This window comes from Diaphorina citri, unplaced genomic scaffold (genome assembly GCF_000475195.1).
Source record: "Diaphorina citri unplaced genomic scaffold, Diaci psyllid genome assembly version 1.1 scaffold1243, whole genome shotgun sequence".
Lineage (NCBI taxonomy): Eukaryota > Metazoa > Arthropoda > Insecta > Hemiptera > Psyllidae > Diaphorina > Diaphorina citri.
This window is the reverse complement of record NW_007378672.1, coordinates 71,781-98,247: the sequence shown is the minus strand read 5'-3', so window position 1 is coordinate 98,247 and position 26,467 is coordinate 71,781. Positions and strand designations below refer to the sequence as shown.

The window sequence follows — 26,467 nt, the reverse complement described above, 5'->3', positions numbered from 1 at the left end:
AAAAAAAACTCTTTTTATTGACCAAAAAATACTTTGTCATCCTATATGAGATCACAGTAACAGTAGAAATAGAAAGGTTTGAAATGAAAGCCCTTCGTATTCGTAAGTCTAGCCTAACCCAGTACATAACCATAACCTCAAGGTGTAAGGCTAAGAACATAAGCAGAGTGTGGCTTCAAATGAGTTCGGGTAAGACGAGGTGATACACGTCTACTGATACCTAAAAATACTTTGTCATCCTATATGAGATCACAGTAACAGTAGAAATAGAAAGGTTTGAAAGCCCTTCGTATTCGTAAGTCTAGCTGTAACTACTGAGGTCTTATTACCCCAAAAGCAAAAGTCATTTGTTTCGAGAACGAACCTTATCTGTTTAGGATATCCGCCCCAGGTGGGAATCCAAGGCACGACAGCGCCTAGACCTAGAAGGTAGCCCCTTGACAAAATCCTGGATCTCGCCCTCGCACTACTATATAAGGCTAAGTACATAGGCAGAGTGTGGCTTCAAATGAGTTCGGGTAAGACGAGGTGATACACGTCTACTGATACATGCAGACTGTAAATGGTTTATTCTTGACGTTCGCAACACGACCATTTTGCTTGATGGAACACCTAACGTGTTTTTATTCCTAGTTTTCTGAGACAGGTTCAATGTCAACACGACCATTTTGCTTGATGGAACACCTAACGTGTTTTTATTCCTAGTTTTCTGAGACAAGTTCAATGTCTCCAGCTCTAATAACAAATGCAAAGGCAGACGATACAGTTTACTCTTCTTCGTGTGTGGAATAGTTTCTATCACAGGATCGTCTTTAGTTTTAACGTCAGTTGCCTCTACTAGTTGCGACGATACAGTTTACTCTTCTTCGTGTGTGGAATAGGTGCTATCACAGGATCGTCTTTAGTTTTAACGTCAGTTGCCTCTACTAGTTGTTTGGGCTCTAGGTGTAAATACCTCACCGCTCTAACTTTCCTTGTATACTCCAAATCTTCTCTTACTGTACACTGGAGTTCGGGGTTAGTTGGAAGAGTTGATGAGGAATTTCTGTCCGATTGAAATTTAGGACTACTTTCGCAAAATTTCAAGTTATGTATTCCTGATTTTCGTGTGTGACAAGGAGGTTGGTGTCTGTTGGAACAAGGGTTGATGAGGAATTTCTGTCCGATTGAAATTTAGGACTACTTTCGCAAAATTTCAAGTTATGTATTCCTGATTTTCGTGTGTGATAAGGAGGTTGGTGTCTGTTGGAATTGACTCTCTTTCTAGTGTTGTACCTATGAGATGGATTTGGTGAGTGAATAGACCTTGTCCCAATAGGATAAAGTTGTCTTGTTTGGACAGTTTTATCCTTTTGGGACGAAGATCTTGTATTTCTAGTGTTGTACCTATGAGATGGATTTGGTGAGTGAATAGACCTTGTCCCAATAGGATAAAGTTGTCTTGTTTGGACAGTTTTATTCTTTTGGGACGAAGATCTTGTGGATATTTTAGTGATAGTGCTTGACTGTTTTAAGCCCCCTGAATGTTCTTCATTATTTTCCTTAGAAGTCCTACCTGATTGTTCCACTTGAAACTGACTGGAGTTATCTCTGTAGATATTATATTGTGTGCTGGATTCAGTTTCTTTATCTAGGTTCAGTCTGCTTCGAGTTATGATACCTAGTTCGGCTCCATGTTTTGTACTCGCACTACTGCTTTCAGCATTGCTGACCAATGTATCTAGGTTTTCTTTGGCTAATTTTTCAAGTTCATTTTGTTTTATATCTGGGGTGACTTCCAGATTTCTCTCGATGCTCTCGTAATTTTCCGGTTGGCTAAAGATGCTTTCGTTAGGTTGCATACAACTTAGAACTGTTACGAGTTTCTTCGCGTATGTATGAAAGGAGTTTGCTCTATACAATTCATTCTCGTGTCTATTTTGATCAAATTTGTCATGATACATTTGTTCAATAATTTCACTCCTATAATTCAGATGTTTGTTGGTCGTTGCTTGGAATCGGATGGGTTTCAATACTATTCGGCAGTTCCAGTTCATACGCTTTATAATGTTAATGTTGTCAACGAATATTTTGCGCCCTGTGAATAGGATGTAATTTCGATTATTCCCTTCTAGTTTTTTAACAATTTTACCACTAGACTTTAGTTTGAGAAATTTCCTAGGGCTTTGGTCATGTCGTTTTGTGATCTGTCTAATAGGATCTGCAGGTGTATGTTTTCGTGTAACTCGGTTAGGCTTTGTGTACGTATACACAAAATCTTCTAAGTTTATAGGCTTGACAATTCTTTTGGTCCTTAAGTTCGCAGCATTATCGTTCACGATATTTGTCTTTGTGTTCCTTGTAGGTTCCGCGCTCGCGATATTTTTCTTTGTGTTTCGTGCTGGTTTTGTCCGGTGTCCAAGTTTTCTTTTCATTTTACATGCTACCTTGCGTTTGCCTATGATTTCACTTACCTTAGAACGAGCTTGTCTGCGTGTGATAATACGAGCCATAGTTCTGGTTATGATTACTCGAGTTCCTGGTCTGATTGGAAGCTTTCTCAATTTATTCTCCTTGATTTCACCGTCAATATTCCTGCTGTTGGTCGTGTTTAACTTGTCTTCTCTTTCTTTCGTTACCAATGGTGTGTATTCTTTGCCTACGTTCCTGTTGGTGCTCAAGATCTCTTTTGATGCATGTTTTCTCAAACCATTTCTAACTTTATATTGGTCACATTTGGATAGTTTAGTGCCAGACCTGAGGACCATGTTACTGCTAATCTTGCCGATGATTCTAGCAGCACTCCTTGTGACCCGTTTGTCAGTGACCACGATTTTCTTTCCTGTTTTTTGTAATTCAGTACGATTACTTTCCATTAGCTCTAAGTTTTTGCTTTGCCCTTCAATTTCGTCACTAGACATTCTTTCCATTGAATCTAAGTTTTTGCTTTGCCCTTCAATTTCTTCACTAGACATACTTTCCATTGGCTGTAAGTTTTTGCTTTGCCCTTCAATTTCTTCACTAGACACATTTTCACTTGACATTGGATTCTGACAGGACTGTGTGTTGGACTCTCCGATCTTATTTTTATATCTCTCAGGTGATGCAATGATAACAACATTATTCTCTTCATTGTCGTGTTGAATGGTGACGACAGTTTCGCGGTTAGTATTAGATCTAATGAAGATGGAAGAGCTTGTGGGTATTTCTATACGGACTATATTGCTTTTGGTACTCATGATGGTTCCTTCATGGGTTTCTAAAATTGACGATTCCAATGAAAAACTTTGATCACCAAATAAAATTAAATAAATAGGTACCTAATATGTGTTATTCAAAATATCTATGTATAAATAGTTTTCATCAAAAAAAAAAAAATCTTTCGAAAGGGATTTCACTAACCTACCTAGGATAAAGCGAAAAAAATGATTTCAGTGAGTTAAAATTTAAGAAAGACAATAATTTTTCTTCTCCAAAATAGGTTCAAATTTATACCATAATATTTAATGGGCTAATAGATTTGCTCCAAGCTGCTGTCTGCCCCAGAATCCATAATGATACGTTTGCGTTGAGATTTGAGAACGATGATACTGCTGTGCAAAATAAGTTCAAATTTATACCATAATATTTAATGGGCTAATAGATTTGCTCCAAGCTGCTGTCTGCCCCAGAATCCATAATGATACTTTTGCGTTGAGATTTGAGAACGATGATACTGCTGTGTTGGGCCTAATAGATTTGCTCCAAGCTGCTGTCTGCCCCAGAATCCATAATGATACGTTTGCGTTGAGATTTGAGAACGATGATACTGCTGTGTTGGGTAATTTTTCGACTGATAGGTATGTGGATTTTCCTCCCCTCTTTTTACATTTCATTTTCAACTGTTAATCTTGTTAAGCTCCATGTTTGTCCCCAATTCATTCAAATAGGTCATTGTATCGGGAGATCTGGACGGATTTTGTCCCCATTATGTTTTCCAGAAAATCTACAACACTTTGGGTCCAATTCATTCAAATAGGTCATTGTATCGGGTGATCTGGACGGTTTTTGTCCCCAATATGTTTTCCAGAAAATCTACAACACTTTGGGTCGCATTCTTACGGTTCTTGAGATGGAATCCAAGTTCGTGTTGCTTTTCAATGAGTTTAGAGTTGAGTTAGTTTCCCCAATTCATTCAAATAGGTCATTGTATCGGGAGCTCTGGACGGTTTTTGTCCCCAATATGTTTTCCAGAAAATCTACAACACTTTGGGACGCATTCATACGGTTCTTGAGATGGAATCCAAGTTCGTGTTGCTTTTCAATGAGTTTAGAGTTGAGTTAGTTTCCAAGGTAGTGTAGCTTTTCAGTAAATTGAGTTAGTTTACCTGAATTTAGAGGGGATTCAGTATGGTCGTGTATTGCTGGGGAGTTTTTGTTTATCTGAGGGGATTCATTATGGTCGTGTATTGCTGGGGAGTATTTGTTTATCTGAGGGGATTCATTAGGGTCGTGTATTGCTGATAGGCATGTCCTCCACAGCCTGTAACATAGTGAACACAGCACACATTGCAACACGTCAATGATTGCCAAATTGCTTCGGTATTAGGTTAGTTTTTGTTTCATTATTTACAGGCAGGGTTAAAGCTACTTTTCGCTGAGAAGTATCAGATCCATTTACATTTGTATTTACAGACAGATTCAGAAGATGTTTGTTTTAGTGAGACTCAGCTTGAGACTCTTGAGAGACAAGTTTTATTATTTAAAATTTACAGTCATGGGAAGAAGACAATATTTCTCCGCATAAGTCACTTGACAGCTTTTTTCCTTCTATTTTAACATGCATACCTAAAGTTGTCATCTGAAATTTTTAAATCAAATAGGAAAGTACACAATAGTGATAAATATCATTTAAATTTAGAATAATTGTATTATAATTTCAGTCAACATAATTTACCATTCACAGGATTCAACAAAAAACTCTTTACAAAGCTCCTGAAAAAATAAGTAAAAATAATAAACAAATTTCCTTTTTATATTACAGACAACAAATTTCCACGCTCAGAACTCTTATCAGCATGGACCCCAATCCTGAACATGCTGAACAAACATCACCTACTTCTAGATTTGATGAAGTTACTTGTAGAAGTGACCACTCAAGATGACGACCTCAAGAGCAAACAGGCAGCCCTCTGGATTAATGACATCAGTAGAGGTTTGTACATACTGTGTTGTTGGTGTTGTTGTTGGTGTCGGTGGTGGTGGTGGTGTTGGTGTCTTCGTCGGTGTTGTTGTTGGTGGTTTCGGTGTTGGTGGTGTTCTTGTTGTTGTTGTAGCGATGTAGCTGCACTGAGGCGGGTTGATGGTCTCTAGCCAAGATTACATGACTTGTCCCGAACCGTAGTCAACTATCATGAGGACCTGTGCTTCTCCTTTGAAGTATGATAAACCCTTTGTAACCTCCAGCTAGCCAGGCTGGTTAGAGTTTGGCTGCTCTGATCTTTAATAGTCCCACAGCAAGACACTGGTCCTTGTCCTATAGGAAGGAAAGCATTCTTGCTTACTTTCCCATTATCAGGGTTTACTTTTTCTTAGTTACTTTGCTTTTTTTTACTTTTTTCAAGGTTTACTTTCTATTATTCCTTCAGGGTTTTCCAAGCTGGAGCGCTGTCTGGTCCTTGTCCTATAGGAAGGAAAGCATTCTTGCTTACTTTGCTACTATCAGGGTTTACTTTTTCTTAGTTCCTTTGCTTTTTTTTTACTTTGCGATTTTTCAAGGTTTACTTACTTTCTATTATTCCTTCAGGGTTTTCGAAGCTGGAGCGCTGTCTTCACATCAAGTTGGACCTTATGAAGCGTAACATAGGCACGGAGCTGTCTGTCAAGCAGCAGTTCGAGCTGATAGTCAAAGTAGCCGACTCGACCTACACCAAGCTCAAGCACGCCATTGTACTCAAAGGCAAACTGCCTCATCCGAGCGAGTTCAAAGAGGTTCTGGAGGAGGCCATGCAAAATCCCAGCCAACATACGTTGCTCTTTCTGGATAGGTAAGTCATCTAGAAGAGTATAAGGTAATGCTTTAGTTAGACTGTCAGCTTAGAACAAGTTGTTCCATCATACTAACAGTTACGAACTCATTCCCTTTTATTCACAAAACTAATCGTGATTTTCTTTTGCAGGGATGGCCGTCAATTTGAAGCCACGTGTGCACAGACCTTGGGCTGGCTCAGTGAGAACCTGGGTGCCCTGTCTGAAAGATTATTGGTATCTGCTGATCGGGAAATTCTGCAGCAGCAACTGGATCATCATGAGGTAAGATATTGCTGAATATTTTACTTCCAACCAGAAAAAAAGTTCAAATAAGGGGTTTTTCCTTTCTTTTTTATTTTCCCCCTTAGTGAGAAAAATTCAACAGGATATGAGGTACACAATAGGGCTGCCTGGAAGAGACTGGTAAGAAACGCCGACCCTATTTAAATAAGAAAAGGCTAGGAAGAAGATAAAGAAGAGGGGTTTTTCTTCATTTAAATTGGAGCTCAAAAATCGTTTAGCAAATTCCGCTGGTCCAGATCTTTTCATCAGTAAAAATTATGTAGATTAACCAACTGAATAACTATTAAGGTCTTCAGTGATAAATTAGGTCAACCAACTACCTAATTATGTTGTTATCTAATGCTTGAGATTGACCATTATGTCATTTTTCAAACCAAATAATTACGAGAACTAATTAATTCAATCCAACCAACTAATTTGAAACTAATCCAACTCCTACTAATTCACCCTTTCAGCCCATCTACAAAGACGTCCTCAGCAAGGAGCACGAAGTTATCATGCTGCTCAACAAAGGCCGCGAGTTGCTGGCCCGTAATTCCTATCAACAGCAGCAGCGGAATGAGGCCAGGAGTCAGCAGAGAGATCTGGACAAGATTCAGCAGCACTGGGAGAAACTGCGGAAGGATGTTTCCGAGAGACACACTCGTCTTCAAACCTGTATGGTAAGTTGATGGTTACTTCCAAAGACTTTCCAAAGAAACATAAAAAGGTTTAATTAAAAACAAGTTATAGAAACTAAACTTTAAGAGACCAATTCCTTATGAAAATAAAGGAGATTTTGCTCATAAATTAATTGAAGGGTTTAGATAAATATGATCTAAATTGATTGATTGATTTCTGAAGAGCATTTGATATCTTCGAGTTTTTCAATATGACCTTGTGTGAATTCAAATATATCAAGTACATAATTCTGAAGGGTTCTCTATTACTTTTCTTTATTTCATGTAAGATGAATTCAATCAACACTGTCTTTCTCAAGTTTTTGTACCATCTGTCTGGTGGGTTTCCCCAGGGTCGTTCTCTTGGTCCGCGTCCCAGATTATAAAGACAGGATATGAGAAATCCAGCCGTTCCGAGAACGAACATTATCCCATTAGGATAAAATCCGCCCCGGGCGGGAATCGAACCCGCGGTCTAGTGCTTACATGGCAGGCGCGCTACTCCCAAGCTAACTAGGGTGGCTGTACAATGTTTAATATATTAAATGACACAATGAAAATTGAGTTGAATTAAATCAATTAAAATTCCTTTTTATATTACAGACAACAAATTTCCACGCTCAGAACTCTTATCAGCATGGACCCCAATCCTGAACATGCTGAATAAACACCACCTACTTCTAGATTTGATGAAGTTACTTGTAGAAGTGACCACTCAAGATGATGACCTCAAGAGCAAACAGGCAGCCCTCTGGATTAATGACATCAGTAGAGGTTTGTACATACTGTGTTATTGGTGTTTGTGTCGGTGTTGTTGTCGGTGGTGGTGTTGGTGTCTTCGTCGGTGTTGTTGGTGGTGGTTTCGGTGTTGGTGGTGTTCTTGTTGTTGTTGGAGATGGGGGGGGGGGGTCAAACTACCTTAACCTCTGAGACCCTCAGAACAGTTTGTTCAAAGTATTAAAACATACCGTCAGAATAACTATGAAGTCTTTGCCATGAAGGTTGGCATCTGGACCCTGGATGGGAGGTCCTGGTATCTCAATACCTCCCTCATTGAGAATATGGATGCCAATTTTCCTGGCCGAGGTTTTAATATGCCAAGGCTCAATGGTCCATTGTGTATCTTGATTGAGGACCACAGGGATTGTGTGATACGGCAGTAATCTCATCAACTGGAAATGTGAACAAAACCAATAAAACAATAATATTGATGCAAATATTACTTTCCTTCCTATAGGATAAGGAGAGTAATAAAAATAATAATAAACATAACAGAAAAAGTGATAAACTTGTGGAAAAGATATAATGGCCAGCCTAGTTAGCTTGGAGGTTAGCATATCTGCCTTATAATTGCTAGGTCATGGGTTCAATTCCCACCCAGGGTGGATTTCATCTTGAGCAGATAATATTCATTCTTGGAAAATCTGGTTTTCTTCTATCCTGTTTTCCTTCTCTCTTAGCTTTTGGGATGATAAGATCTTAGCAGTTAAAGTTCCCTCAAAACCAATAAAACAATAATATTGATGCAAATATTACTTTCCTTCCTATAGGATAAGGAGAGTAATAAAAATAATAATAAACATAACATAAAAAGTGATAAACTTGTGGAAAAATGACATCTTGACAATAATGGCCAGCCTAGTTAGCTTGGAGGTTAGCACATCTGCCTTATAATTGCTAGGTCATGGGTTTAATTCCCACCCAGGGTGGATTTCATCTTGAGCAAATAATATTCATTCTTGGAAAACCTGGTTTTCTTCTATCCTGTCTTCCTTCTCTCTTAGCTTTTGGGATGATAAGATCTTAGCAGTTAAAGTTCCCTCTATCAAACCTATTAAAATAATAATATGTATCCTGTTTTCCTTCTCTCTTAGCTTTTGGGATGATAAGATCTTAGCAGTTAAAGTTCCCTCTATCAAACCTATTAAAATAATAATAGTGTTTAATGAATTACTGATTTACTGAGTTGAGCAACTTTCAGTATGGTTAACAAATATCAAAGGGTGATTAGCTACAAAACTAAATGTCAATCTAATCTACTAACCGTTTTAGATGTTTTTGAACTGTAGACCTCTTCTTCAGCTGACTTTTTGTACAGATTAGCATTGGCTAGATTCTCAGGAGATGCATAGATGGCCAGTTTTGGTAAGAGCAAATTGTTGTAGGCAAAGTTAGGATTCACTGTCACAATGTCACCAGCTTTGCCAAGACCTGAAATGATGAAGGGATTATTGTTTGCATGTCCATCTATATTTTATTATTTTTAAGAGGTACTCATCACCACAAAGTTTATATGCACCACTCTAGTTTTGGTTGCTTCATAGCAGCTCAAGCCACTTGGACTTCTTCAGGAATGAGATAATCTTCTTTTAATCAGTATTATTTGCATGTGAGGACAAACTCTAATATCATGAAAGACTATGCAATCTCACTTTTTGTTGGGATTTCAATTAGTCCCTTTTTATTGTCCCAACAATCTGGAGGAGGCCATGCGAAATCCCAGCCAACATACGTTACTCTTTCTGGATAGGTAAGTCATCTATAAGTATAAGGTAATGCTTTTGTTTGACTGTCAGCGTAGAACAAGTTGTTCAATCATACTAACAGTTAGATGTCTGACTCAGTAGGGAGATCATGTGGACAAGGTGAAAAAATAGTATTCTTATTTGTGCCAGCCTAAGCCGTATTTTATGTGACTTTTTTTAGTCATCATGCGAGTAAGAGCAAATTGTTGTAGGCAAAGTTAGGATTCACTGTCACAATGTCACCAGCTTTGCCAAGACCTGAAATGATGAAGGGATTATTATTTGCATGTCCATCTATATTTTATTATTTTTAAGAGGTACTAATCACCACAAAGTTTATATACACCACTCTAGTTTTGGTTGCTTCATAGCAGCTCAAGCCACTTGGACTTCTTCAGGAATGAGATCATCTTCTCTTTGATCAGTATTATTTGCATGTGAGGACAACTCTAATATCATGGCAGACTATGCAATCTTGCTTTTTGTTGGGATTTCAATTAGTCCCTTTTTATTGTCCCAACAGTTCTGCTCTGAAATATTAGTTAGCAGCATGTTGTTGACCCAAGCAGAACTTGAACTAAAATAGGCAGCCATTATCTTCTTTTTTTTTACGTAAGTTGAGAGTAAAATCCAAGAAGACATGTTCTCCTTAAAATCCATTTTTTTTCCTATTATTATTTTTTCAGGCACAGTTGGGTGAAGGCGAGTGTAGCATTTGTTTATCTATGAGACATGCCGTCACCATGGAAACACCAGTGAAGCTCTGCTCCAATGAGAAGTGTGCTAGTTTCTATCATGAGGTCTGCTTGTCTAAGGTAAGTTGGAGAGGACAAGAGGCTGTTCCATACTTATTTTACTTGCCAGTTCTGCTCTGAAATATTAGTTAGCAGCATGTTGTTGACCCAAGCAGAACTTGAACTAAAATAGGCAGCCATTATCTTCTTTTTTTTACGTAAGTTGAGAGTAAAATCCAAGAAGACATGTTCTCCTTAAAATCCAAAGCTCTAGATCGCGGGTTCGATTCCCGCTCGGGCGGATTTTATCCTGAACGGATGAGGTTTGTCCACGGAACGGCTGGCTTTCTCTTATCCTGTCTTCCTTCTCTCTTCACTTTCGAGGGGATAAGACCTCCGTTGTTACAGTTCCCCGTATCAAACTTCAGCCTTTTTTTAGTTCCCATTTCTTCCACACATGGCCTTGTTGCTTGGAGTGCAAATAAATAAACAACTTTCTAATTTCAAGTACCTATTATTATTTTTTCAGGCACAGTTGGGTGAAGGCGAGTGTAGCATTTGTTTATCTATGAGACATGCCGTCACCATGGAAACACCAGTGAAGCTCTGCTCCAATGAGAAGTGTGCTAGTTTCTATCATGAGGTCTGCTTGTCAAAGGTAAGTTGGAGAGGACAAGAGGTTGTTCCATACTTACTTTACTTGTTGTGTCCAAGATCACCGAAAATGCCGTCAGATTGGCTGTTCCATAAAACAACAATATTTGTTAGAAAGTACCTACGCAACCTCCGTGGCCGAGTGGGTATCACACTAGGCTTGTACGCCGGAGCTCCCGGGTTCGAAAACAGCGAATTTAGAGTTTAACACCTTCCCATTGACTCGAGAAAATAATTGACTCGTTTTTTCCCTCCCGAATTCGGCGCTTTAAGGTCGTTCGCGCCGGAATCGACTCCTGGACAGCCTTGAGTAACTCATTTCCCGAATTCGGCGCTTTCAGGTCGTTCGCGCCGGAATCGACTCCTGGACAGCCTTGAGTAACTCATTTCTCAAGAGAATTTCTGAAATGCAGTTTTGCTAAAACATTGTTCACTACGTCGCGTTGTACAGTAACTTAGCAAGTACGTTATATTTAAATAGGAATTTAATTGCGTTAAGCATAAATGCTTGTCACAAATGTCGTTCCCCGCTTAATACACTACGCTAAATTTTATGACTTGACTTGGACTTGAACCACCAACCTCCAGATCCAAAGTCCACCGCGCTAACCACTACACCACTGAGGTTGGGTATATTTAAATTAATTCGTGCTAATTTATAATCATTTTGTTCCAGTGGTTGCAGTCAATTCCTACGAGTGATATTGGATTTGGAATGGTCACAGGAAAATGTCCTCTCTGTAAGATGGTAAGTTTTTACTTTCTATTACTGACAAGTATAGGAAACCTATAGGTACTGTCTTGGATTTGGAATGGTCACAGGAAAATGTCCTCTCTGTAAGATGGTAAGTTTTTACTTTCTATTACTGACAAGTATAGGAAACCTATACTGTGATGCGAAAAGTATTGCAATCGGTCGGATTTTTCAAATCGGCTTTTGGGTGGAAATATTCGTTTTGGGGTCCCCCCCATGAGTGCAAAAAAGCGATTGAAAAGTATGTATATTCTCAGGCCAAGTAGAATAGTGGATTTCTGATCTGGAGGTTGGCCTTAAAACTTAAAACTTTAAGTTGTGGGTGGAAATATTCGTTTTGGGGTCCCTCCATGAGTGCAAAAAAAAAAAAATTCTCGGGCCAAGTAGAATAGTGGATTTCTGATCTGGAGGTTGGCCTTAAAAGTTTAAACTTGAACCACCGCAGATTGTACATACATTTTAATTTACCTCTGGAAAATTATGTCTTTAATAAATACAAATAACAAAAATTACCTCTGGAAAATTATGTGGCCTTAACGACAGTTGTGTGTGTGTTTTTTTTTTTTTTTTTTTTTGGGTTTTTAAAAAAAAAAAATTGAAAACTCCTAAGGTCTTATCGTCCCGAAATCGAAAAGAGAAGGAAGACAGGATAGGAGAAAGCCAGCCGTTCCGAGAACGAACTTTATCTGTTACGGGAATTGAACCCGCGACCTAGCCAACTAGGTGGGCTGTCCATTTTTAGACGATCGCGTTGATTTGAATTTTTTCTTTTTCCAGACAATCACCTGTCGTCTGGTAGATGAAGATGATTAAAGCAAAAACCAATACAACCTTCCTGTCATACCAAACAGATCTCATGTAACCCACACTAAGCAACGACGAGGGTGGATAGTAATTGAATTCATTACCAACAAGAGTTGGTGATAAGGAGAATTTGCTCAAACCTCCCAACAGGGGGATCCTACTGGTTGCAAACATGATGTTCAAAGTCCTGACAAATGTATACTTGATTCTGTGCCTTTCTTAGCACAAGAAGGTGTAGAATGGAGTCAATCCCTATACATTTAGACTGAATTATCACAGAAAATGAGTAAAATTGCACACATTTGCCAAAAAGCTCACCTTTTGAAAAGCTATCAGGTGAAATAAATTTTTCAAATACTCGCGGTTTTCACAGCACAGAGGTTTTTGTCTTCCGTTTTTAGGAAGTTCTATTTTTTAAAAAGCCTCTGTGTTCAGCTCATGGCGCGAATTTTTAAAATTTCACAATTTTGAATTTTTTGAACTGGTAACGAACGAGTTGAGAGTTGATTAGAATTATTGATAAGAATGATAAGCTAAGCTTTGATGCTTATTGCATTATTGCTCCAGTACCTTAAGCTTCAACTGTCATTAGACATAAGCAATGAAACACTTAACTACATTACCTTGAAATTAAAGTGTTCTAGTTCTACTTGCCTTTCATAACCTGTTGATTGTGCAGATGATGGAGTGACCTAAAAAGTACTTTTATGTACCTACTTTTAACTACATTACCTTGAAATTAAAGTGTTCTAGTTCTACCTGCCTTTCATAACCTGTTGATTGTGCTGATGATGGAGTGATATAAAATTATAAAAAGTACTTTTACGTATACGTACCTACTCTCTTTTATTGGTGATCATATCATGTCAGTGAAACTATCAATGCTGAAAAGGTATCCTCTGTTGATACCAAATCATAACTTTACAACGTGGCAAGGCTACATCAACATTGTGGTGAGTGGATTTGATAAAATTGGTATCAATAAGAAGTATTGAGCATGATGACTATATCCCTTCACAATGTGGCAAGGCTACATCAACATTGTGGTGAGTGGATTTGATAAAATTGGTATCAATAAGAAGTATTGAGCATGATGACTAGGTACACAACTGGATATAGTTGGTAGGTAACCATTGTATTGAATATTTCCTGTATCATTTCCATTTTTACTTTTCTGTTTATTCCTCAGAATAATGACTACAAGATTTGCATCCAGTGTCCAGAATTTCCATACACCAAAAATGCAACTCTGGAATTTGATAATGCTGTGAATGCAGTGCCTGTAAATTATAGTTCAATGTTGAATAAGGTAGGTAAGTGTTTGTCACCCATAAAATAATGCATGTGTGGTCCTGGGATGATCTATTTCTGGTAGGACATACCTAGGAATCGTGGACTAAGACCCCACACCTCTATCCATCTAGTACCTATTTCTTATTTTCTTCAGCTTACTTAAGTACTGGCATCCCACTCCAGGGGGATGTATGCCAGTGAATATAAACATGGGACCCCTTCCTACAAGTCTACAGAAGCCCCACGGGGTCTGACCAAATTAAAACATAAATTTTGGAATTATTTCATTGTGTTCTTTTTTTTCCAGCTGAAATTGAAACCTTCAAAGTTGAACAAACTTTTGGACAACCTTGTGAAATTTATAGTAAGTAACTTTTTCACCCAATGTGAGTCCTACTACTCCTACTCCTACCTCATTTATCTTCCATTTTATTTCCCATATTAGCTCTATTTTACCATTTTTACCTCCTTTTTTTCAATACCTTAATGAATTGTTGAATTAATTAGGTAATCAGTTTGGCTAGCCATAAATATGTTTTTTCCAGTGCATATTATTACTGTCTTTTTCTTTGATTGTTCATAATTTGTCTGTTTTACAGGCAAATAATTCCAATACATCTGCATCATTGCCGGATTTCAATGCTAAATATCTCCTGTACAAAGATCTTGAAACCATTCGAGAGAACATAACAGACTTGTCTGATGATATGAGTCACATGAGCTTGGTGTACGTGGATAATGCTGATCGCTCTCATAGCCTCTCAATTCAAGCGATATGAGTCACGTGAGCTTGGTGTACGTGGATAATGCTGATCGCTCTCATAGCCTCTCAATTCAAGTGGACTCTGAACGGGGGAACTATTTGGACATGGACTTGCCCGAGGAAATAGCACACACGTTTTCCGAGGTGAGTCTAGACCAGAGGTTCTCGGGAGCGCGCAGCGCGACCGTATACGCAACCCCGCGTAGCGAACACGCGAAGCCCCCGGGGGGTGGAGGGGGGCGAATAATACAATAAAATTATCAACAATGTGATAAACGTTAGTTTAAAATGAAATGAATTTCGTTCTACAATAATATCTCACACAATTCAAGCGGACTCTGAACGGGGGAACTATTTGGACATGGACTTGCCTGAGGAAATAGCACACACGTTTTCCGAGGTGGGTCTAGACTTTTTACTGTGGTAGGTTCATACCAAGCTACTGGGTCAAAAGCACATATCTCACACAATTCTGTGTATTTCTCTTTTAGGTGGCAAAATTCAATTAGATTTCTTTTCGAAGGTAGTTAAAAATCCAAGACACCAAGCCTACGTCGAGAAGACTTTTTACTGGGATAAAGGGTGTTTTCTATTCTATTGCATACGCCAGCCCGGAAATAGCACACACGTTTTCCGAGGTGGGTCTAGACTTTTTACTGTGGTAGGTTCATACCAAGCTACTGGGTCAAAAGCACTTTTTTTTAAGTAGCAGGGTTCTCCTGAAGGAGCTATTCTATTGAATATTCCTCGACTTAGTGAGTCATCTCCCTATATTCTCTATGATAGAGGAAACTGTAACTACTGAGGTCTTATTACCCCAAAAGCAAAAGTCATTTGTTTCGAGAACGAACCTTATCTGTTTAGGATATCCGCCCCAGGTGGAAATCCAAGCCACGACTTAGCGCCTAGACCTAGAAGGTAGCCCCTTGACAAAATCCTGGATCTCGCCCTCACGCTACTATCCCAGGTGGGAATCCAAGCCACGACTTAGCGCCTAGACCTAGAAGGTAGCCCCTTGACAAAATCCTGGATCTCGCCCTCGCACTACTATCCAAGTGAACTAGTTTTATTCTATTTTCTAGACAAGCTTTATTCATCTTTTCATTCTCATTCTAATTTTCCACTCATTTTTCTGCAGGCAACAGGATCGTCTTTAGTTTTAACGTCAGTTGCCTCTACTAGTTGCTTGGGCACTAGGTGTAAATACCTCACCGCTCTAACTTTCCTTGCATACTCCAAATCTTCTCTTACTGTACACTGGAGTTCGGGGTTAGTTGGAAGCAAGTGAACTTTCTATTTTCTAGACAAGCTTTATTCATTATTCATCTTTTCATTCTCATTCTAATTTTCCACTCATTTTTCTGCAGGCGAACAAATTCAAACCAGTGAGCAGCATATACAGACAGTTCTGTCAGAGGATCAATGATTTGCAGGCTTTATTTTTCATGTGTGATCTACTGGATGAGCAAACCACAGTACTGGAGCCTGCAAACCCCACTAGGAAACATACTCAGAGGAAAATAGGACTGAGTGAGTTTTACTTCGAATAGGATTCAGTGAGTTACAAACATATACTCGTGCAATGGTTAGTAAGTCTTTTTTTTTCTTCTTCTTCAACATACTCAGAGGAAAATAGGACTGAGTGAGTTTTACTTCGAATAGGATTCAGTGAGTTACAAACATATACTCGTGCAATGGTTAGTACCTAAGTCTATTTTTTTTTTTTTTTTCTTTCTTAATCTTCTTCTTTTTTCAGATTTGATAGGGGGAACTGTAACTGCTAAGGTATTATTGTCCCGAAATCGAAGAGAGAAGGAAGACAAGATAGAAGAAAGCCAGCCGTTCCGAGAACGAACATTATCCCTTCAGGATAAAATCCGCCCCGGGCGGGAATCGAATCCACGGTCTAGCGCTTACAAGGCAGGCAAAGGTATTATTGTCCCGAAATCGAAGAGAGAAGGAAGACAAGATAGAAGAAAGCCAGCCGTTCCGAGAACGAACATTATCCCTTCAGGGTAAAATCCGCCCCGGGCGGGAATCGAATCCACGGCCTAGCGCTTACAAGGCAGGCGCGCTTCCCTCCAAGCTAACTAGGCTGGCGTCTAATATTCTCTCTGATTGAACCCTGTTTTAGGTGACAGTGTAGCCATAGAAGTCAAGCTTAATCCTTACGATGTGTATTCATGTCCTAACATAGAAGTGGTAGGAGAGGAAACCTCGGTGGCTGCCATTAAAACCACCCTCGAATTTAACATGAAAGTGAGTTGAAAATCAAGCAATGAATATCTCTAGGTCCAAAAATAAAAAGACAAGATCAGGGCCTAAAAGTGAAAAAAAAAGTATAAATACATACATGTCTGTAATAAATATGTAGGTATGTAATAACATAATAATACAACCCTAAATTTTGACTGAGCAAAGCTTGGGCAGCCCTTTACGAAAGTAAGGAACAATACAAGTTACAAGTGTAAAGTGATCATAATAATTTACATACAGTAAGGTACTTTTGTTTACAAGATGGCTGCGCTACCCTAGTGACTTTCATTAGTCCATACTTTCTTGAAACAAGCTACTGAATGCATTCAGAGAACCAATTAATCAATCTTTAAGTGTTCATAGAGTCTATAAAAATCTGTACAATTTAATTCAATGTTAGATCTTATTCCATTTAACACATGTGTAATCTGTGTTCCCCATAGTACATATGTCAAAATATATGAGACCTTGATTAGACGGCGGGGGTAAAGATACTTTTCAGTCCTATAACAGCAAGATGAACAAGGTCTATTCTTAGTGACTTTCATTAGTCCATACTTTCTTGGAACAGGCTACGGAATGCATTCAGAGAACCAATTAATCAATCTTTAAGTGTTCATAGACTCTATAAAAATCTGTACAAATTAATTCAATATTAGATCTTATTCCATTTAACACATATGTAATCTGTGTTCCCCATAGTACATATGTCAAAATATATGAGACCTTGATTAGACGGTGGGGGTAAAGATACTTTTCAGTCCTATACCAGAAAGATGAACAAGGTGTATTCTAATCCCTTTTCCCCATCCGTGGCACTCTCCCCATCCGTGGCACTCTCCCCATCCGTGGCACAAGCTCTGCTTATACGGGTGGGTATACCATTTATATGAAAAATGTATGTTCTGAGTTTTTTGTCGATGAAATATAAATGGAAACTTATTTTAAAAAAAATCTCATTTGTGCTTCAGGAAACAGGCTGGGACGAAGACCTGAACATCATAGAGAACCTAGTACGAGTTTTGGACATAGAAGAATTTCCCGATCTCCATTCTCGTCTTGAAAGTACTCAGGTAATGTTCAATAAATTCAGGTACGTCCTAGTACGGGGTACAGTGGATTCGAACACAACACATACCTTCAGGGTTTAAGTTTACCTTTTGCCCTTGGGATGAATTTAATTGGAAGACACCATTTACTTACTATTAAAAAAAAAAAATGTAATGAATAAGTCTAAAGTACCGACGCCAGCTTAGAGAGTAGGGCATCTACCTTGTGAGCTTTAGGTCGCGGGTCCGATTCCCGCTCGGGGCGGATTTTATCCTAAACAGATAAGGTTTGTTTTCGGGATGATAAATCCTCCGTTTTCATGCCAGCCAAGTTAGCGTGGAGGGTAGCGCGTCTGTCTTGTAAGCTCTAGAGAATTTCCCGATCTCCATTCTCGTCTTGAAAGTACTCAGGTAATGTTCAATAAATTCAGGTACGTCCTAGTACGGGGTACAGTGGATTGGAACACAACACATGCCTTCAGGGTCTAACTTTACCTTGCCCTTGGAATCAATTTAATTGGAAGACACCATTTACTGTTGAAAAAAAAAAGCTAAAGTACCGACGCCAGCTTAGAGAGTAGCGCGTCTACCTTGTAAGCGCTAGGGACCATGTTACTGCTAATCTTGCCGATGATTCTAGCAGCACTCCTTGTGACCCGTTTGTCAGTGACCACGATTTTCTTTCCTGTTTTTTGTAATTCAGTACGATTACTTTCCATTAGCTCTAAGTTTTTGCTTTGCCCTTCAATTTCGTCACTAGACATTCTTTCCATTGAATCTAAGTTTTTGCTTTGCCCTTCAATTTCTTCACTAGACATACTTTCCATTGGCTGTAAGTTTTTGCTTTGCCCTTCAATTTCTTCACTAGACATTCTTTCTCACGATTTTCTTTCCTGTTTTTCGTAATTCAGTACGATTACTTTCCAGTAGCTGTAAGTTTTTGCTTTGCCCTTCAATTTCTTCACTAGACATTCTTCCCATTGGCTGTAAGTTTTTGCGTAGCCCTTCAATTTCTTCACTAGACATTCTTTCCATTGGGTGTAAGTTTTTGCGTAGCCCTTCAATTTCTTCACTAGACATTCTTTCCATTGGGTGTAAGTTTTTGCTTAGCCCTTCAATTTCTTCACTAGACATTCTTTCCATTGGCTGTAAGTTTTTGCTTTGCCCTTCAATTTTTTCACTAGACATTCTTTCCATTGGCTCTAAGTTTTTGCTTTGCCCTTCGGACCATGTTACTGCTAATCTTGCCGATGATTCTAGCAGCACTCCTTGTGACCCGTTTGTCAGTGACCACGATTTTCTTTCCTGTTTTTCGTAATTCAGTACGATTACTTTCCATTAGCTCTAAGTTTTTGCTTAGCCCTTCAATTTCTTCACTAGACATTCTTCCCATTGGCTGTAAGTTTTTGCTTAGCCCTTCAATTTCTTCACTAGACATTCTTTCCATTGGCTGTAAGTTTTTGCTTTGACCTTCAATTTCTTCACTAGACATTCTTTCCATTGGCTCCAAGTTTTTGCTTTGCCCTTCAATTTCTTCACCAGACACATTGTCACTTGACATTGGATTCTGACAGGACTGTGTGTTGAACTCTCCGATCCTATTTTCCATTTCCCGATTTTGAAAATTTAGACCGATTGCAATACTTTCATTACTAGTATAGCTCCGCTATACTGTAGTAATAGAAAGTAAAAATTCAAAGTGTTACTTGGATCATGTTACTGTTTTACTACCGCCAATAATGCCAATATGAATCAAAATCACCCCTCTAATACGATAAAAGTTCTTTTTCTTCGCCTTTTCCCGTGTTCAGACGGGCTCGGCGTTATTCGTCAGCCTCTCGATTAGTGCTAGGGTACTTTTGGGTTGACATTTGGTTTTGGTTACAAAATTTTTACGAGTTGATGTTAATGCCTTTTACACCGTTGCAATTTTTTTTTAGCAAGGCGAATTTCAGGCTGGTGTTCTCCCTGTTTAAAGTCCCCCCCAGCTGGAAAGTACAAAAAAAATCATCTTTATTCGAAAAAGAAACAACAATCTTTGCTACCAAATTATAGACTTGTAAACAAATAAATAAAAAACTCTTTTTATTGACCTAAAAATTATATTAATAATAACAATAAAAAATGTTGAATGGTGGGGTTTTAAGACTATAATTAATCAAAATAATTGATAAGAAACTAAAAAAATGTCATAAGTGGGTCTCGATCTTGCAACCTCCACCTTGCTAGCCATATATAAATATAAGGTGGTACGTCAAAATCTCTGAAAATTTCAAGTGGTACGTGTTTACTAAAAGGTTGAGAACCCCTGGTCTAGACTTTTTACTGTAGTAGGTTCATACCAAGCTACTGGATCAAAAGCACTTTTTTTTTAAGTAGCAGGGTTCTCCTGAAGGAGCTATTCTATTGAATATTCCTCGACTTTGTGAGTCATCTCCCTATATTCTCTATGATAGAGGAAACTGTAACTACTGAGGTCTTATTACCCCAAAAGCGAAAGTCATTTGTTTCGAGAACGAACCTTATCTGTTTAGGATATCCGCCCCAGGTGGGACTTCCGTTTTTAGGAAGTTCTATTTTTTAAAAAGCCTCTGTGTTCAGCTCATGGCGCGAATTTTTAAAATTTCACAATTTTGAATTTTCTGAATTCTATCACAGGATCGTCTTTAGTTTTAACGTCAGTTGCCTCTACTAGTTGCTTGGGCTCTAGGTGTAAATACCTCACCGCTCTAACTTTCCTTGTATACTCCAAATCTTCTCTTACTGTACACTGGAGTTCGGGGTTAGTTGGAAAGGTTGATGAGGAATTTCTGTCCGATTGAAATTTAGGACTACTTTCGCAAAATTTCAAGTTATGTATTCCTGATTTTCGTGTGTGATAAGGAGGTTGGTGTCTGTTGGAATTGACTCTCTTTCTAGTGTTGTACCTATGAGATGGATTTGGTGAGTGAATAGACCTTGTCCCAATAGGATAAAGTTGTCTTGTTTGGACAGTTTTATTCTTTTGGGACGAAGATCTTGTGGATATTTTAGTGATAGTGCTTGACTGTTTTAAGCCCCCTGAATGTTCTTCATTATTTTCCTTAGAAGTCCTACCTGATTGTTCCACTTGAAACTGACTGGAGTTATCTCTGTAGATATTATATTGTGTGCTGGATTCAGTTTCTTTATCTAGGTTCAGTCTGCTTCGAGTTATGATACCTAGTTCGGCTCCATGTTTTGTACTCGCACTACTGCTTTCAGCATTGCTGACCAATGTATCTAGGTTTTCTTTGGCTAATTTTTCATCAAGTTCATTTTGTTTTATATCTGGGGTGACTTCTAGATTTCTCTCGATGCTCTCGTAATTTTCCGGTTGGTTAAAGATGCTTTCGTTAGGTTGGATACAACTTAGAACCGTTACGAGTTTCTTCGCGTATGTATGAAAGGAGTTTGCTCTATACAATTCATTCTCGTGTCTATTTTGATCAAATTTGTCATGATACATTTGTTCAATAATTTCACTCCTATAATTCAGATGTTTGTTGGTCGTTGCTTGGAATCGGATGGGTTTCAATACTATTCGGCAGTTCCAGTTCATACGCTTTATAATGTTAATGTTGTCAACGAATATTTTGCGCCCTGTGAATAAGATGTAATTTCGATTATTCCCTTCTGGTTTTTTAACAATTTTACCACTAGACTTTAGTTTGAGAAATTTCCGGTTCCAGTTCATACGCTTTATAATGTTAATGTTGTCAACGAATATTTTGCGCCCTGTGAATAGGATGTAATTTCGATTATTCCCTTCTAGTTTTTTAACAATTTTACCACTAGACTTTAGTTTGAGAAATTTCCTAGGGCTTTGGTCATGTCGTTTTGTGATCTGTCTAATAGGATCTGCAGGTGTATGTTTTCGTGTAACTCGGTTAGGCTTTGTGTACGTATACACAAAATCTTCTAAGTTTATAGGCTTGACAATTCTTTTGGTCCTTAAGTTCGCAGCATTATCGTTCACGATATTTGTCTTTGTGTTCCTTGTAGGTTCCGCGCTCGCGATATTTTTCTTTGTGTTTCGTGCTGGTTTTGTCCGGTGTCCAAGTTTTCTTTTCATTTTACATGTTTATAGGCTTGACAATTCTTTTGGTCCTTAAGTTCGCAGCATTATCGTTCACGATATTTGTCTTTGTGTTCCTTGTAGGTTCCGCGATCGCGATATTTTTCTTTGTGTTTCGTGCTGGTTTTGTCCGGTGTCCAAGTTTTCTTTTCATTTTACAGTCCATTTTTTTTTTTTTTCACTCACCTTCAACATATTGAACCAGAAGGACTTGCAAATCTTTTTGTTTCAAAAATTTCATTTTAGGATCTTGTACAACTTCATATATATAATGCCGACGAGTGATACGTGGCTTCTTTCTCTGACGTGGATAGATTTTGGGCAATTCATTAATCCTTTGTAGAATATAAGTTGACTGGAATCAGATAATACATAAGTGTTACAGAGAGTATGTGACATGAGCAAGAGTTTTACTTCCTCAGTAAAAATAACAATTCATTAATCCTTTGTAGAATATAAGTTGACTGGAATCAGATAATACATAAGTGTTACAGAGAGTATGTGACATGAGCAAGAGTTATACTTCCTCAGTAAAAATAAATTGCATTTCATTGGCTTCTGAGCAATGTTTTCCTAAAAATTAATGCCAACACCAGTGAAGCTCTGCTCCAATGAGAAGTGTGCTAGTTTCTATCATGAGGTCTGCTTGTCAAAGGTAAGTTGGAGAGGACAAGAGGCTGTTCCATACTTACTTTACTTGCCGTGTCCAAGATCACCGAAAATGCCGTCAGATTGGCAGTTCCATAAAACAACAATATTTGTTAGAAAGTACCTACGCAACCTCCGTGGCCGACTGGGTATCACACTAGGCTTGTACGTCGGAGGTCCCGGGTTCGAAAACAGCGAATTTATTACCAACAAGAGTTGGTGATAAGGAGAATTTGCTCAAACCTCCCAACAGGGGGATCCTACTGGTTGCAAACATGATGTTCAAAGTCCAGACAAATGTATACTTGATTCTGTGCCTTTCTTAGCACAAGAAGTTGTAGAATGGAGTTAATCCCTATACATTTAGACTGAATTATCACAGAAAATGAGTAAAATTGCACACATTTGCCAAAAAGCTCACCTTTTTGAAAAGCTATCAGGTGAAATAAAATTTTCAAATACTCGCGGTATAACTCATTTCTCAAGAGAATTTCTGAAATACAGTTTTGCTAAAACATTGTTCACTACGTCGCGTTGTACAGTAACTTAGCAAGTACGGTTTAAATAGGAATTTAATTGCGTTAAGCATAAATGCTTGTCACAAATGTCGTTCCCTGCTTAATACACTACGCTAAATTTTATGACTTGACTTGGACTCGAACCAACAACCTCCAGATCCAAAGTCCACCGCGCTAACCACTACACCACTGAGGTTGGGTATATTTAAATTAATTCGTGCTATTTTATAATCATTTTGTTCCAGTGGTTGCAGTCAATTCCTACGAGTGATATTGGATTTGGAATGGTCACAGGAAAATGTCCTCTCTGTAAGATGGTAAGTTTTTACTTTCTATTACTGACAAGTATGGGAAACCTATACTGTGGAAACACTTAACTACATTACCTTGAAATTAAAGTGTTCTAGTTCTACTTGCCTTTCATAACCTGTTGATTGTGCAGATGATGGAGTGATCTAAAAAGTACTTTTACACTATACTGTGATGCGAAAAGTATTGCAATCGGTCGGATTTTTCAAAATCGGGTTTTGGGTGGAAATATTCGTTTTGGGGTCCCCCCATGAGTGCAAAAAAGCGATTGAAAAATATGTACATACATATATTCTCGGGCCAAGTAGAATAGTGGATTTCTGATCTGGAGATTGGCCTTAATAAACTTGAACCACCGCAGATTGTACATACATTTTCATTTGCCTCTGGAAAATTATGTGGCCTTAACGACAGTTGTGTTTTTTTTTATAAAGAACTAACTGTAACTGCTAGGGTCTTATCGTCCCGAAATGGAAAAGAGAAGGAAGACAGGATAGGAGAAAGCCAGCAGTTCCGAGAACGAACTTTATCTGTTACGGGAATTGAACCCGCGACCTAGCCAACTAGGTTGGCTGTCCATTTTTAGACGATCGCATTGATTTGAATTTTTTTCTTTTTCCAGACAATATCCTGTCGTCTGGTAGATGAAGATGATTAAAGCAAAAACCAATACAACCTTCCTGTCACACCAAACAGATCTCATGTAACCCACACTAAGCAACGACGAGTGAAGAGATAAGTTGCGCTTACTTGGGTGATGTTTCAAAGTCATAGAGCTGGAAAAATGAGGGCCAACGGAATTTTTCTTTTTCCTCTACGACTTCTAGATACCGAGATAAATTGATCTAAAAAATACCGTTAAATCGTGAAGTTTGACGTCACGGCATACGCTCCCGTAGGCGATGGCGTCCCGCTTTGTTTGTGCGCACAAGCGTTTCTGGCGCATTTTTGACGTGAAATCTGACGTCACAACTCTTTGAACTTTTTCATTAGAACGGCAATTAAAAATTGAATTTTCGACCTTTGAAAGTTACTTTTTCGGAGTTTTGACCTCAGATTTGGATTTTTCAGAACTTTTTACGTAGGAATTGACTTTTTATTAAAAATATTTTCCCAATTGCAACTCCTCCATTCAGAAAGTACAAGGAGGCCTTTCACAAAAATTCAAAGTGTTACTTGGATCATGTTACTGTTTTACTCTACCGCCAATAATGCCAATATGATTCAAAATCACCCCTCTAATACGATAAAAGTTCTTTTTCTTCGCCTTTTCCCGTGTTCAGACGGGGTCGGCGTTATTCGTCAGCCTCTCGATAAGTGCTAGGGTACTTTTGGGCTGACATTTGGTTTTGATTACAAAATTTTTACGAGTTGATGTTAATGCCTTTTACACCGTTGCAATTTTTTTTAGCAAGGCAAATTTCTGGCTGGTGTTCCCTGTTTAAGGTCCCCCCAGCTAGAAAGTACAAAAAAAAAATCATTATTCGAAAAAGAAACAACAATCTTTACTACCAAATTATAGACTTGTAAACAAACAAATAAAAAACTCTTTTTATTGACCTAAAAATACTTTGTCATCCTATATGAGATCACAGTAACAGTAGGAATAGAAAGGTTTGAAAGCCCTTCGTATTCGTAAGTCTAGCCTAACCCAGTACATAACCATAACCTCAAGGTGTAAGGCTAAGTACATAAGCAGAGTGTGGCTTCAAATGAGTTCGGGTAAGACGAGGTGATACACGTCTACTGATACATGCAGACTGTAATCGGTTTATTCTTGACGTTCGTAACACGACCATTTTGCTTGATGGAACACCTAACGTGTTTTTATTCCTAGTTTTCTGAGACAAGTTCAATGTCTCCAGCTCTAATAACAAATGCAAAGGCAGACGATACAGTTTACTCTTCTTCGTGTGTGGAATAGTTTCTATCACAGGATCGTCTTTAGTTTTAACGTCAGTTGCCTCTACTAGTTGCTTGGGCTCTAGGTGTAAATACCTCACCGCTCTAACTTTCCTTGTATACTCCAAATCTTCTCTTACTGTACACTGGAGTTCGGGGTTAGTTGGAAAGGTTGATGAGGAATTTCTGTCCGATTGAAATTTAGGACTACTTTCGCAAAATTTCAAGTTATGTATTCCTGATTTTCGTGTGTGATAAGGAGGTTGGTGTCTGTTGGAATTGACTCTCTTTCTAGTGTTGTACCTATGAGATGGATTTGGTGAGTGAATAGACCTTGTCCCAATAGGATAAAGTTGTCTTGTTTGGACAGTTTTATCCTTTTGGGACGAAGATCTTGTAGATATTTTAGTGATAGTGCTTGACTGTTTTAAGCCCCCTGAATGTTCTTCATTATTTTCCTTAGAAGTCCTACCTGATTGTTCCACTTGAAACTGACTGGAGTTATCTCTGTAGATATTATATTGTGTGCTGGATTCAGTTTCTTTATCTAGGTTCAGTCTGCTTCGAGTTATGATACCTAGTTCGGCTCCATGTTTTGTACTCGCACTACTGCTTTCAGCATTGTTGACCAATGTATCTAGGTTTTCTTTGGCTAATTTTTCATCATACCTAGTTCGGCTCCATGTTTTGTACTCGCACTACTGCTTTCAGCATTGCTGACCAATGTATCTAGGTTTTCTTTGGCTAATTTTTCAAGTTCATTTTGTTTTATATCTGGGGTGACTTCCAGATTTCTCTCGATGCTCTCGTAATTTTCCGGTTGGCTAAAGATGCTTTCGTTAGGTTGCATACAACTTAGAACTGTTACGAGTTTCTTCGCGTATGTATGAAAGGAGTTTGCTCTATACAATTCATTCTCGTGTCTATTTTGATCAAATTTGTCATGATACATTTGTTCAATAATTTCACTCCTATAATTCAGATGTTTGTTGGTCGTTGCTTGGAATCGGATGGGTTTCAATACTATTCGGCAGTTCCAGTTCATACGCTTTATAATGTTAATGTTGTCAACGAATATTTTGCGCCCTGTGAATAGGATGTAATTTCGATTATTCCCTTCTGGTTTTTTAACAATTTTACCACTAGACTTTAGTTTGAGAAATTTCCTAGGGCTTTCGTCATGTCGTTTTGTGATCTGTCTAATAGGATCTG

At 38.4% G+C, this 26,467-nt stretch overlaps 8 protein-coding genes across 10 annotated transcripts in view; 4 read left to right on the top strand and 4 right to left on the bottom strand.

Annotated features, from left to right (window-relative positions):
- LOC113469816 overlaps positions 1–6,031 on the top strand; it is a 13,137-nt gene extending 7,106 nt beyond the window's left edge. The window contains exons 2-3 of the mRNA XM_026827751.1: positions 5,003–5,173; positions 5,765–6,031. Coding sequence (XP_026683552.1) covers positions 5,003–5,173; positions 5,765–6,009 — 416 coding nt within the window. The 3' untranslated portion in view covers positions 6,010–6,031. The remainder of the gene's footprint in view (positions 1–5,002; positions 5,174–5,764) is intronic.
- LOC103514901 lies at positions 34–3,571 on the bottom strand. Of its 2 annotated transcripts, XM_026827747.1 has the most exons (6): positions 1,387–3,571; positions 1,216–1,275; positions 856–1,102; positions 665–766; positions 550–592; positions 34–220 (listed from the first exon to the last, which is right to left on the bottom strand). In XM_026827747.1, the coding sequence occupies exons 1-6, from the start codon at positions 3,216–3,218 to the stop codon at positions 138–140; spliced, it is 2,367 nt and encodes a 788-aa protein (XP_026683548.1). In that variant the 5' UTR covers positions 3,219–3,571; the 3' UTR covers positions 34–137. The 2 variants fall into 2 exon arrangements, with proteins under 2 accessions (XP_026683548.1, XP_026683549.1); XM_026827748.1 differs by lacking the exons at positions 34–220; positions 550–592; positions 665–766; positions 856–1,102; positions 1,216–1,275 and having other exon boundaries at positions 1,963–2,077; positions 2,454–3,571.
- Positions 219–26,467, bottom strand: LOC103514903. 2 transcript variants are annotated; one of them, XM_026827750.1, is made up of 3 exons: positions 25,925–26,467; positions 24,993–25,832; positions 219–299 (listed from the first exon to the last, which is right to left on the bottom strand). In XM_026827750.1, exons 1-2 carry the CDS (start codon positions 26,298–26,300, stop codon positions 25,024–25,026), a joined length of 1,185 nt encoding a protein of 394 aa, XP_026683551.1. In that variant the 5' UTR covers positions 26,301–26,467; the 3' UTR covers positions 219–299; positions 24,993–25,023. The 2 variants fall into 2 exon arrangements, with proteins under 2 accessions (XP_026683551.1, XP_008478040.1); XM_008479818.3 differs by lacking the exon at positions 219–299 and having other exon boundaries at positions 24,862–25,832.
- On the bottom strand, positions 7,886–9,586 carry LOC103514913 (39S ribosomal protein L9, mitochondrial). Its single transcript, XM_026827766.1, has 3 exons — positions 9,556–9,586; positions 8,995–9,161; positions 7,886–8,122 (listed from the first exon to the last, which is right to left on the bottom strand). Exons 1-3 carry the CDS (start codon positions 9,584–9,586, stop codon positions 7,886–7,888), a joined length of 435 nt encoding a protein of 144 aa, XP_026683567.1.
- LOC108253095 (E3 ubiquitin-protein ligase FANCL-like) lies at positions 10,736–12,521 on the top strand. Its single transcript, XM_017446418.2, has 3 exons — positions 10,736–10,867; positions 11,540–11,611; positions 12,395–12,521. The coding sequence occupies exons 1-3, from the start codon at positions 10,778–10,780 to the stop codon at positions 12,428–12,430; spliced, it is 198 nt and encodes a 65-aa protein (XP_017301907.1). The 5' UTR covers positions 10,736–10,777; the 3' UTR covers positions 12,431–12,521.
- LOC113469819 (E3 ubiquitin-protein ligase FANCL-like) lies at positions 13,177–17,884 on the top strand. Its single transcript, XM_026827765.1, has 8 exons — positions 13,177–13,374; positions 13,611–13,730; positions 14,022–14,078; positions 14,314–14,430; positions 14,499–14,621; positions 15,845–16,007; positions 16,612–16,736; positions 17,705–17,884. The coding sequence occupies exons 1-8, from the start codon at positions 13,285–13,287 to the stop codon at positions 17,882–17,884; spliced, it is 975 nt and encodes a 324-aa protein (XP_026683566.1). The 5' UTR covers positions 13,177–13,284.
- Positions 20,400–21,876, bottom strand: LOC103514902. Its single transcript, XM_026827764.1, has 2 exons — positions 21,614–21,876; positions 20,400–21,478 (listed from the first exon to the last, which is right to left on the bottom strand). Exons 1-2 carry the CDS (start codon positions 21,873–21,875, stop codon positions 20,400–20,402), a joined length of 1,341 nt encoding a protein of 446 aa, XP_026683565.1. The 5' UTR covers position 21,876.
- Positions 22,462–24,819, top strand: LOC108253092 (E3 ubiquitin-protein ligase FANCL-like). The gene is made up of 3 exons (XM_017446414.2): positions 22,462–22,533; positions 23,290–23,361; positions 23,976–24,819. The coding sequence occupies exons 1-3, from the start codon at positions 22,462–22,464 to the stop codon at positions 24,009–24,011; spliced, it is 180 nt and encodes a 59-aa protein (XP_017301903.1). The 3' UTR covers positions 24,012–24,819.

Coding starts and splice junctions, on each gene's coding strand:
- LOC103514901 (XM_026827747.1), bottom strand. CDS start 3,218: ATGAGTACCAAAAGCAATATAGTCCGTATAGAAATACCCACAAGCTCT. Junction 1,276..1,386: donor TCACCAAATCCATCTCATAG/GTACAACACTAG, acceptor TCCATCTCATAG/GTACAACACTAGAAAGAGAG. Junction 593..664: donor GTGTTCCATCAAGCAAAATG/GTCGTGTTGACA, acceptor TCAAGCAAAATG/GTCGTGTTGCGAACGTCAAG.
- LOC103514913 (XM_026827766.1), bottom strand. CDS start 9,586: ATGATCTCCCTACTGAGTCAGACATCTAACT. Junction 9,162..9,555: donor ACTGAGTCAGACATCTAACT/GTTAGTATGATT, acceptor TCATCATTTCAG/GTCTTGGCAAAGCTGGTGAC. Junction 8,123..8,994: donor GTTCAAAAACATCTAAAACG/GTTAGTAGATTA, acceptor TCACATTTCCAG/TTGATGAGATTACTGCCGTA.
- LOC108253095 (XM_017446418.2), top strand. CDS start 10,778: ATGAGACATGCCGTCACCATGGAAACACCAGTGAAGCTCTGCTCCAAT. Junction 10,868..11,539: donor ATGAGGTCTGCTTGTCAAAG/GTAAGTTGGAGA, acceptor ATTTTGTTCCAG/TGGTTGCAGTCAATTCCTAC. Junction 11,612..12,394: donor AATGTCCTCTCTGTAAGATG/GTAAGTTTTTAC, acceptor TTCTTTTTCCAG/ACAATCACCTGTCGTCTGGT.
- LOC113469819 (XM_026827765.1), top strand. CDS start 13,285: ATGTCAGTGAAACTATCAATGCTGAAAAGGTATCCTCTGTTGATACCA. Junction 13,375..13,610: donor AAGGCTACATCAACATTGTG/GTGAGTGGATTT, acceptor TTTATTCCTCAG/AATAATGACTACAAGATTTG. Junction 16,737..17,704: donor CCCTCGAATTTAACATGAAA/GTGAGTTGAAAA, acceptor TTTGTGCTTCAG/GAAACAGGCTGGGACGAAGA.
- LOC103514902 (XM_026827764.1), bottom strand. CDS start 21,875: ATGAAAAGAAAACTTGGACACCGGACAAAACCAGCACGAAACACAAAG. Junction 21,479..21,613: donor TGACCAAAGCCCTAGGAAAT/TTCTCAAACTAA, acceptor GGAACCGGAAAT/TTCTCAAACTAAAGTCTAGT.
- LOC108253092 (XM_017446414.2), top strand. CDS start 22,462: ATGCCAACACCAGTGAAGCTCTGCTCCAATGAGAAGTGTGCTAGTTTC. Junction 22,534..23,289: donor ATGAGGTCTGCTTGTCAAAG/GTAAGTTGGAGA, acceptor ATTTTGTTCCAG/TGGTTGCAGTCAATTCCTAC. Junction 23,362..23,975: donor AATGTCCTCTCTGTAAGATG/GTAAGTTTTTAC, acceptor TTCTTTTTCCAG/ACAATATCCTGTCGTCTGGT.
- LOC103514903 (XM_026827750.1), bottom strand. CDS start 26,300: ATGAACTGGAACTGCCGAATAGTATTGAAACCCATCCGATTCCAAGCA. Junction 25,833..25,924: donor AAAACATGGAGCCGAACTAG/GTATGATGAAAA, acceptor GAGCCGAACTAG/GTATCATAACTCGAAGCAGA.